Source organism: Sander vitreus, chromosome 12, assembly GCF_031162955.1.
Source record: "Sander vitreus isolate 19-12246 chromosome 12, sanVit1, whole genome shotgun sequence".
NCBI lineage: Eukaryota > Metazoa > Chordata > Actinopteri > Perciformes > Percidae > Sander > Sander vitreus.
In genome coordinates this window covers 12,535,445-12,546,613 of record NC_135866.1, presented here as the reverse complement: position 1 = coordinate 12,546,613, position 11,169 = coordinate 12,535,445, and the positions used below count along the sequence as shown (strand labels likewise).

General features: G+C 37.9%; 1 protein-coding gene across 2 annotated transcripts in view; it reads right to left on the bottom strand.

The window, feature by feature from the left end:
• Positions 1 to 710: 710 nt before the first annotated feature.
• Positions 711 to 11,169, bottom strand: part of LOC144526406 (laminin subunit alpha-3-like) — a 55,946-nt gene continuing 45,487 nt past the window's right edge. Inside the window, exons 60-77 of one of the 2 annotated variants that reach the window (XM_078263874.1) lie at positions 10,956 to 11,118; positions 10,716 to 10,843; positions 10,409 to 10,556; positions 10,198 to 10,293; positions 9,914 to 10,068; positions 9,691 to 9,808; positions 9,443 to 9,583; positions 9,190 to 9,320; positions 8,811 to 8,948; positions 8,024 to 8,144; positions 5,266 to 5,399; positions 4,908 to 5,088; positions 4,618 to 4,776; positions 4,361 to 4,526; positions 2,641 to 2,795; positions 2,344 to 2,437; positions 2,093 to 2,212; positions 711 to 2,001 (exon numbers count right to left, since the gene is read on the bottom strand). In XM_078263874.1, the coding sequence (XP_078120000.1) occupies positions 1,859 to 2,001; positions 2,093 to 2,212; positions 2,344 to 2,437; positions 2,641 to 2,795; positions 4,361 to 4,526; positions 4,618 to 4,776; positions 4,908 to 5,088; positions 5,266 to 5,399; positions 8,024 to 8,144; positions 8,811 to 8,948; positions 9,190 to 9,320; positions 9,443 to 9,583; positions 9,691 to 9,808; positions 9,914 to 10,068; positions 10,198 to 10,293; positions 10,409 to 10,556; positions 10,716 to 10,843; positions 10,956 to 11,118 (2,491 nt within the window). In that variant the 3' untranslated portion in view covers positions 711 to 1,858. Of the gene's footprint in view, positions 2,002 to 2,092; positions 2,213 to 2,343; positions 2,438 to 2,640; positions 2,796 to 4,360; positions 4,527 to 4,617; positions 4,777 to 4,907; positions 5,089 to 5,265; positions 5,400 to 7,389; positions 7,647 to 8,023; positions 8,145 to 8,810; positions 8,949 to 9,189; positions 9,321 to 9,442; positions 9,584 to 9,690; positions 9,809 to 9,913; positions 10,069 to 10,197; positions 10,294 to 10,408; positions 10,557 to 10,715; positions 10,844 to 10,955; positions 11,119 to 11,169 lie in introns of those variants that run through there. The other variant, XM_078263875.1, reaches the window with a different exon arrangement.

Here is an 11,169-nt window from a genome sequence, read left to right as displayed (position 1 = left end):
TTTTACTGCACTTATCTGACATCTAGTAGGTACTTTGTAGATTGAGATTAACAATACAAATTATAATCAATAAATAGCCCTACATTTTATTATTATACCAATGAGACTCTTTTTTTAGACTGTTAGTCCCCAGGGGGGAATTCACAAGCTACCCAGCAGTATGTAAAGTAATATATAAAACATATTATATAAATGAATTAAAATGAGCTCCACCCAGCTACAACATAAAAGCCATGAACACATTAATCAATAATAATACTGTAATATACATTATTCTAAAATGGGCCATTTTTTAGGGGTGAGTACTTCTTCTGCCACTGGTTAAAATAGCCTACCTAATTGGGTCACAGAAGCTGATGGGTCAAAGAATTTGGTGCAGCACCTGTTTGCACGACTTTGCAATTTTCACTCCTACAGTCCTTGAAGGCAGCATCAGAGTGGGCGTGGTGGTTTGTGATTGAGAGCTATGAAGAGCAGCTGTAGTAGTCAAAAAGGTTATAATAATTATTATAACCTCGGTGCTGTAGTCATGGAGATAGCCGGCCAAGGAGGGTTCAAAGGATCCTCTTGGACATTTTTGACTAAATTCATATTCATCATCAATTACATGTTTTCTCCCTACATAATGGTCTAAATGCTGTCAAAACCTTCTCCACACAGACATTTGAGTTGTCACCATCACAATCAAAAGATATTTTTTCAAGACCTACTTATGGTACTGAGAAGTATTTATAAACAACAATAATTACAAAATGGCTTACAAATCAGTGGTCATAAGACAGGAATGCATGTAAAAATCATCATGTCCAATCATCATGCATATTTCTTCTCATATCACAAATATTTCCACAAATGTACAAAGCAGGTAAACATCTGCTGTGGGAGTTTAAATACATAAAAGACATGGTATTGTTTTTTGTTATATTACTTTCAACGTTATAGTTATATGGGCTAAATGGTCCCAAACTTGTGAGATATACAGTATTAGAAGTTAAAGGCATATATATTGGTTTTCAACTCATATACAATGTTCCACAAACATGCTGTGTTCTTGTGTAACTGATGAACATCCACACAGAACATCCTCATGCATGAGAGAGGAATGCAAAATGGAAAATGAATTCAAAACAACAGTAATTCAGTATGGGGGGAAACCATGTGATTTCATGACCTGTGTAAAGACTCCATGTCTATTAAACCAGGTAAAATGCATGATTCTACATGCTGGCATGTGCCTGAAATGTCACTGAATTGAGCACCGTGGGTGTAAACGTAATTATTCTAGTATAAACTTTCCAACAAACAAAAACTCAAAAAATCAACTAATAATGTTGATCTCCATTAAAGCACCATCACAAAAGGCATCATTTGTTTTCTTAAAGTGCTGGGTTGCTCCTACTGCAGCCCTGACCAATCATAAGCATATTCAGTAGCATTTCTCGACAGAAAGTACATGGACCAACACATTAGACTGTAAAACAACTGTTAGAATATGTGAGTCGGTGCCCTGATATACATGATTTTATCACAAAATAAATACGGCATTGTTAAACAGAGCTAATAATATGAACCGGTAAGCTGCTGCTCATATTACACACAGACACACACAGACACACGGACACACAGACAGACACACAGACAGACAGACAGACAGACAGACAGACAGACAGACACACACACACACACACACACACACACACACACACACACACACACACACACACGCACACACTCCCCTAAAAAATAAAAAATGATACACCCTAATACACAAACACATTCTCTGTCTTGGTAACAGATTGCACATGGTTGGTGGTGGACGTGGTCCCAAGGTTTGTTTCATGATGAAGCAGTGAGACATTCAGCCTGGACACTCTTTGAGGTTGACCGGACCGAACGCACCAGACAGCCTGTCGAAAGAGACCGAGTCGCTGTTGATCCTCATGTCCTGGATGCATCCCACAAAGGATGATGTAACAGGGAGCATCTGTTGCATTGACATCTCTGCAGCAGAAAGGTACATGTGGTGAATTTGCAGTATGTGTGAATAAACTAAAATTAAACTAAGTAGATTAACTCTCTGATTAACACTCACCAGGAATGCCACCCACATACAAGGAGTCTTTGGTCAAAGTTGTAGTGGAAGATGGTGGTCCAATCTTGTAATTGTCGATTGTGTCCACATGCAGTTGCACAACATTTTTCCTCTTGATTACTAGAAGACACATGGACAGTGACTTAATGCAAAAGATGATTCATGTCAGTGTCCCAATAGGTTCTAAAAGCATTTTTAATTTGTCTTGAATTGTCTTTTGTCATGTCTTTTCATGACTGTGTGCATTTTACCTGAAATTTTATGAAACATTCCATCACATAAAGAAGCTTTGGGCTTCACCGACACCATGAATTCCCCTTTGCCATTGTTTGCTTGTGCCACTACCTGTAAATGGGTGCATGTCCAAACACAGTGCTTTTAATCACATGTACAGTAACACACACTTAAAGTAAAGACACCTTTTCAGTCGAGGTTAAATGTAGAATTTGTTCTGTACTGTTAAAGTCCCCAAAAGAAGGCCAGAAAAGTAAAAAAAAACAAAAAAAAACAGCTGATATGGCATCATCAAACTGACAGTCAGGCTTCACCTCTCCTTTGAGCATGTAGACAGTGAGATAGTGGCCCATTGCAGGTCCATACTGGTTCCTGCTGGAATCACCAACATATAGCAGGAGTCCAGTCGGATTCCGCGGACGAATATTAAACAGCAGCTCAAAGCTGGTGCCCACAACAAAGGAGTCATCTGAAATACAGAAAACAGATATCATCATTGGCATTAAGTATTAAAAAAAATTAGGAGACAGTCATGAAATGAACATATCATGGAGACTCTTTTTTACGGGTCTCATATTTCTTTGAAGGAACTGACATGTAACTAATTTCCTAGGAAGTGTCTTTGAATTCTAATTAGGTACTAACTATAGAGAAAATGGAGACAGTGTTCCTTAATTAATCAATTCCAATTAATATCTAGTGTGTAACAGAGAGTCTTTTACTCTAGCTGGTAAGTTCAACATTAAAAAAATGTAATTGTTGTACACTACTAGCATACGGGGAATTTAACAAATATGTACAACAAACATTTTAAAAAATACATTACTTGGGTTAGTTGTTCCAGTACATTTCTGTGGATATATTACCAACTGCCTATATATAACCATCCACATTTTTTGTATGTAACTAATTTTTTCCACACTCAGTCATTTAAATAGTATCAAATTGAATTACACATAAAGACATAGATGTTGTCAGAATACTAACTAGGCAATCGTTAAGAAATCACTAGACCTGTAAAATAATATATGTTTACATATTTTCTGCAATCTGTATGATATTTATGTGAGAAATTAATGTTTGTATTGATCAATTGGAAGAACCTTTAAAATTCAAATATGATCACTCACAATCCTCTTCTTGGACATACAGTGCTCAGCATAAGTGAATACACTCATGCTAAAGTTGACTAAAAAGAGGAATAAAAAATCATCTTTTGGAAATTGATCTTAATGCCTTAATTAGAAAAATGAGGAAAAATGCAACCTTTAAGGACACCAATTTTCTTTGTGAATGAATAATGTATCGTAAATAAATAAATGTTCTTCCGTAATTCCTTATTTCAGTTAGCCTAATAGCTGGTTTGATTTGCATTGAGAGATGATCTTATGGAAAGTAGCCCATGCCAATCTCTAGGTATGGTGAAGGGTATGTGATGATGTGGGGCTATTTTAATTCCAAAGGCCAAGGGAACTTTATCAGGATGCATAGTATCCTGGATCCATGAAATAACTGGCCTTTAAAAATAAAAATCTGCCTGCCTCTATGGGAATTTAACATAGGAGTGTACTTACTTATGCCACCTGTATTTTAAGGAAGAACATTTATTTATTTACGATACATTATTCATTCACAAAGAAAATTGGTGTCCTTAAAGGTTGGATTTTTCCTAATTTTTTTAATTAAGGCATTAAGATCAATTTTCCAAAAGATGATTTTTTATTCCTCTTTTTAGTCAACTTTAACATGGGTGTATTCACTTATGCTGAGCACTGTGCTTGCCTTATTTTTATGAAAGAAGGGAAACCCCACTCAGGTCCATTGACATGTCAACCTTAGCACCTTTTCACATATGTCTTTACAATATGAGTTTTTATTTATTAGCATTTTGTGTCATTCGCTTGTTTAGGAGGCAAATTGTGTGGATGCAGTTGCAATTCCTACTGATCACCGACAGAAGCTGATAGAGATCATTATGGTGGTTAGAAATGCTTCTGCAGTATTATCAGATTGTTATCAGAGAGTTGTACTCACTGATGATGATATGAGCTCCATTCCCTGAGAAATAAGCTCCTCTTTGTGTCTGTCCCTCGAAGCAGGGGCCGGCAGCGTGGTTTGTGGTTGGAGTTGAAATTGGTGCTCCATTCATTTTAAAATTGCGAATACAGCCAGACACACTTTGCTTTGGAAGGGCCTTCAACTAAAAGTTAAAAAACATTACAAAGACATCACAATTTGTGAATGAATTGATTGAGTGTGTGCTTGAGTGAATTGACCAGTGAGTACTTTACCTTCAGCTCTTTGTGAAGGGACTCCGGGGCACTGCCCAAGTACACAGGTGACACAAATTTCTGCATGGATGTCAACTCAGCATTTGTCAGCTGACCATCCTGGGCTCTGATCCCATCTACAACCAATCGAAATTTCTTCTTCTCCAAACTGAAAATGACCTGCAGGCAACATATTCACCATATGCATAAAGAAAGACAAAGCAGATTTGCTCTATCATGTGGACTGGAAGTGATGCCATGGTAGCATCAAAATACATTAGTTTAGTATGAGATGAGTTGAGTTCACTGACCGAGTGCCACTTTCCATCATTGTACTTCTCCCTGTTGAAGATCTCCTTCTGTTTGCCTACAGACAGTCTGATCCTGCCTTTGGATATGTATAAAGCGAGATGAGAGCGCCCTTCTCTGGTACCAGCAAAGAACAGCAGGCCCTCAGGAGCTCGAGTCCTGACATCCAGAGAAAAGTGGGGCCTGGAGAGAATAAAGACAGACACCATCTTAGTGTTTGTGTGTGATGGCTCTGACATAACCGCAGCATTCCTCTTAAGAGGACACACTCAGCCAAGCACACTTTTCATTTAGAAATCTTCCATGCGTGCATGCCGTGTGCGTATGCATGTGAAATGTGACGTAAGACAGGTTACTCACCTGGGCTGCAGGACCTGTAGTGGAAGGCTGTAGCTCAGGCTGCTGACAGGGCCGCCCATGCGATAAGCATTTTGAACCAGGGCTGGTAATGCACATGCTGATAGACTCTCATTTATCGCCTGCATCACAACATCCTAAAAGAGCACAAACAAACAAAAAGACCCATTCAGCACAAGGTACAAAATTGTCCCTCTAATCAGAGTTTGCTCACGTATATCTGGGGAAGTCTCCAACGGGGTTCAACTCTGTCAGTGAATAAAGATGAGAGGGTATGACAATGTATAGTGGTCAGAATGACTACAATACAAAAAAAAAGTCTATATACTGTACTAAATTGGGGGTCCCGAAACAGAAACTAAATATCTTCTACATAGGTGAGAACACACGGATGTCGTACACTGAATAAATGAATGCAGGGCATCAACTAACGGTTCTGTCTGTTTTTATTTTTTATTTAAGATTAATCGACTTAAATGTTATGTCAGAAAAACAGTCCAAAACCTAAACATATTCAGTTTACTATCATAGAAGACTGAGAAAACCGGCAATCATTACTAATTCGAAGCGAAGCTAGAGCCAATTCATTTTTAAATTGTTGCTTTTAAAATGACTGTCGATCTACTACTCCATTAATCGACTAATGCTTTTAGGCAGACCAGATGTCACCCGAAGAGAGTTAACAATCAGAATGTAATAGTTTATATAAATAGCCATGTATAGCCTGGTAGTAATGACTTCATCCCTCATGTAGTTAAGTATTGATGATAACTGGTGGGTCAGTGTGGATCTATAATTACAGCTACAGAATAACACATCAGATGCTTTGTTTTGGTTATGTTGAGGTTTTTACTATCATATTTCGAGTAGTAGCGCAACCCCCGCAAACATTCTGTTTACTCAGTGGTGTGTTTGGTTTCGACATAGTTAGGAATTTGAAATTGTGCGCGTTCAGTACAGCATACAGGAAAGTTGTTGATTATATGATTTAAGTGATTTGGCATACACTCCAGTATAACTGGGGTGAACTTGTAATAGAGTTGCAGAGATTATTAAACAAACAGACGCAAAAACCTTTTTTGAGATGGCTCATGAAGTCCTGACATTATAGAAAACACCAATTATGGCTAAAGAAAAAACAAACAAACAAACAGTAAACACAGTGTAATATCATGTGTGATATCATGATATGGATTATGACTGAATTTCACATCACTGTCTCTTCTGTATTTTGGCTTTCTGTTACTCCTTTGATTAAACATTTCCTTTAAGTCTAGACTGTTAGTGTCAACTGATTTTGCAGTTATATGGACTAATGCAGCAGCTTAGAATTCATTATTCAGGCCATGTATTGTGGGTCATGTATTGTGGGTTGTTGGAGAATAGATTGTGGTGGTGATACAGCCTACGTTAGTCGGATGTTCCAAATCAAATGCATAGAGCTTAGTAAATTATGACGGGCATGCAAGATCCACAGTGATCTGAAGAAAAGCCATCATGCTTTAATAATATGTCTGAACACAGTAAGCTCTGCTAGGCCTCGCATATTTCACCATGAGGCCGAGCTTAGCTGGGAAAACCAACCAACATTTCGTCTCAGGAACTGCTTACAAACTTCCAGTTGGCTACATCATTTATTATAATGCAGATCAGTGTTTCTCAACCTTTATGCTGGGGTGCCATTCTGTGTTTCAAGAGATTGATAGATTTAGGTTTGGTTGTTAAGTCAAGACGAGTTTATTTATGTAACCATATCTCACATGACTTTACTGGCCCACAACAGGGAGAGTTTCCATTTAGTATGCATTTTAACTGTAAATATTTAAAATTTGTGTCCCTCTATGTCGATAAAAGTAGAATATACAAGTATGTCATGATCAAATTCACATGAATGTTGTCAGGTAAAACTGGGTCACGGGCCAGAGAATGTTTAATGATGTGATTTTATTTGATAGTGAGATTACGATTTATATCATTTTATAACCAGGCATGTTTGTGTCTGAGTGTTTCCATTAGGTATGACAGTAAGTAAGTAACAGTAAGTTAGAGAGCATGTGCTTGTGAATGACTGTTAGAAAGTGGTTCATTACGGAGTTACAAGAAAGAACGAAAGAAAAGAGACATGAGCTGATTTCAAGCTTGTTATTCACAAGTTTTTGTTTGTAATGAATGGATCTTTAAATAAAATAGACAGAGATACAATACATTTAGTAATTCTTATGATTATTGGGAATGTTCATGCAACTTTTTTATTTAAGTACACTGCAGATGAATGAGCTTGTGCATAAGCAACAGAACATTGTGCTTCAAGCTGCCAGTTTTTCATGTCAATATTAAGATTCTTGTCAGCATCAGCAGGTCTTAGGGCTCCTTCTTCTTCATCTCTGAAAACAAGGCAGCAAAATATAATGTAAACAATGTCAACAAAGGAAATACTACGCAATTATCAATTTGCCCTCAACAATAGTATTATACAGCAGTTTCACTGCACAAATGTAAAATAAGTTACAAAAGGGAAAGAAAAAGATGGGTATGACTTACTGCTAGTGAGTGGAATCAATCATCAAGTCACCATATTCATAATGTACATGCTAGTTTTGATAGTTATACCTTTAATTAAGATGGATTGCTCTAGTCGTAATCCAATAATGCCACTTAATTCAAAGGAAAGAGAACCGAGTGGATTTGCTTTGGAAAGAAGATTCAATTATGCCACCATTATGTCTGGTTGTTCTTACTAAAACAATAAACAAACACTCACCTTCTTAGAGGCGCGGTCCAGCATCAGTTGAGCAAGACTGTCAGCAGTACACACATCAAGCAAGACATCTCCAGAAGCCTGGAAGGTGCTGAGGTCCTCAGCCTTGTACAGATTGTCTGGCCTGCAAACAGAACAAATTACATACATCAAAGAACATAGATATTTGGTGCGCAAACAATCACTTTGTAACTTCAATAATAAAAGCTGTACATAAACCTTGAGGTATATCAAAATGATGCAACTGTGCCATTGGGTCTGGGTATCGCCACTGATTTCCTGAATCGATTCCGATTCGCAAGGTCCCGATTCAAATTAATTTCTGACTCGATTCAATATCAGTTCGTGAAGTGATATTTCAGTTACAATACTCATTTGGCTTGGATATGAAAGAGATTCTCAGAGAACTAATGCTGTAAATTGTACAAGGAACCCAAAGCCCGCAAAGCAGTTACATAGAGACAGAAAAAAATTAGCTTTCTTGCAAGTGCAGAGGGTGTGATGCAGAGATGGTATACCTAAAGCCATACATCTGTGATAATGGCCATGGCCTTCAACAAAATGTAGCCTAACTTTGGAGCATTATTTAGCATGACATAGATTCCTTAGATCGTCTAGTTTTCATATGATACCACTATTTTCACTCTAGCTTTAAAACGGAGCTTCTTAAAAGATTGATCTCGGGATTTTATGAATGAATATCATAGAATTCAAATGAAAATTGATTTGAATCGGAAAATCTGTTTTTTTAAACCCAGCCAATATGCATTGCAAAGTGAGGAAATATTACCGTCTTGTGTAGAGGTTGGAAATGCAGCCCTTGAACGTCTCTTTTCCCAGGAACACGGAGCCACCTGTGTCAGGTATGGTGCTGCCACTCTGACTCTGCTGCTGACCCTCGTCTTTATCATCAATAAGCAGCTGAATCCTGTTTGGAAAAATCATCATGGTGCTGTTTTGTATACTAGCTTTAGATTCAAGCAGGTATTGAGTAGTTCTGTTTTTACTGCATTGCATTTGGCAATGTCTGTTTTTTATTTACAGTATGTGGAATTGAGCCCATGTACCTCCTTGTCATTGGAATAAAATCAAAATCACACCAAACCACTGACTAATGTGTATATATGTTCACATTATTTATAATGTGTTTGAATGTAAAACATTCATACCTTCCACCTCCTCTGGTTACAGTCAAATAATGCCACTGGCCATCCTGATATTGGTTGTTGGATTTCCAGATCTTGTTGTTGAAATTGAGAATCACATAGCCATTTTCCAACACAAGAGCCATCCCATTAGCCTGGAAAACAGTGCGAAAAAAAAGATAAAAGGTATTAAAGTTCTTCCTGCTGTCTCTCACAAATCCTATCGCATAAAGTCACAATTAAAATATCAGATTTCAAAATAGATGTAAGGACTGACCAGCTGTTTGTCCTGCAGAATGAGACCCTCATTCTCTGTGCTCTTGAATCCAAGGGAGACAGTAACGTCATTGGCCAGACTAAAGCCTGCGAGGTCAGCTGACAGCGAGCTCCCCAAGCTGAACTCTGCTTTACGAGAAATCTAGACAACAACATTACACATCCGTTGATTAGTTGACTCATAAGTGTGGTTTGGGCAGTGATATGAATGCTGGTAACAGTTTTGGAATGCAGAGGTTAATGTCCTACCAAGGAATCCGTGGGACAACCTTTGCTGATGCCCACTTGCTCATCAACAGTTTTAAAGATGCTATTCAGCTTTATATTCTTCAAGCATCCTTTGAATGGCTGCATGGTGATCTTATCTCTGTGAAGAGGAACGGTAAAATCAAGTTACTCTCGATAAAGTGGCAAAAGTTTTAACTTGACTCACAACAAACAATAATTAAAAGGAAGACTGATAACCACGTACCTAGTCCTCAAGTCCTGCGGGGCACCACCAACATAGAATTCTTGAAATGCGTTTTGGTCGTACACAGCTTCGGCTGAGGCCACTTCTTTATTGGCCAAGCGGACTGTGATTTTTCCCTTTGAACTAATGAATAGGATGTCTGCCCAGTCACTTGGCTAAAGGATAGAGGCGCAAGATGCAGTTGAATTAATGATTCTTGATTTACAAATGTTATCCAATTGAGTAATGGTAGTTGTCAAGAAATAACCTGAGTGACTGCACAAAACAAAACAAAAACTTCTTACCGGGAATGTTTTAACGTTATTTGTTGCTGGTGCTTGGAGCAAATTGCTACGCAGGAAAATGACGCCCTTCTCTATCGTCACGGTGAAGTAATTGTCCTATGTTGCGGGGGAAATACAGTATAGTCAAATTCTTGCAAACAGTACATATAGTTCTATTCAAAATGTATCAAAACAGAAGATTTATAAAGCAACCATATGAACAATAATTTACCTCACTTCCGATGTATAAGAGCAGACCATTTTCTGAATGAGTCATGATGGTCATACCAATGAGGAGGGTGCTAGGTTTTCTACTATCCATGACCACTTTGCCATATCCGGTGCCTTCATAGTAGTCAGAATCCACTGGGATTACATATCTGGATAGAAAAATAATGTTTTATAAAACTTATTGCTGCTGTATGTTGAAATAATGTTACAGGTTAACGTGACTGCAGAAAAAGCATAGACACATTTTTTTCTAGTTCAAAAACGTCATTAGTTTAGTTATTCCCAACACTGATTATACTAGGACCTACCTCTTGCAAGGAGTCTCTGTATTGATCCCCTCTGCCTTTTGGAAGTTGTAGAGACTGATGACTTTGTCGTTAAAAGAGGAGAACTCAATGCAGCCTTGGTACTTGGGGTAATTGAGAGATGCTGGCGGCTGAGGAGAAGCAAAACAAGAGATGTTAATTAAATAGAGGTATTATAAGTCCCATGCTAGTTAAAAATAATTAAATTAATGGCATTGCTGTTCTCATTTCCTTGTTGCTTACAGTGAAGCTGTCAGGGTAGCCGCCAACGTAGAAAACAACATCACTAGGACTGAGGTCCAGGAGGTTCTTGTTCTCTTTTCCTTGCATGTTTTCCTCAATTTTATTACCGACTGGGTTTGAGGTGATATCTTTGGTGAGGATCATCTTTGCATCTTGGTAAATCCTAAATCGGAAGAGAGAAAGGAATATCCACATCACATTTACAACAGTCAAA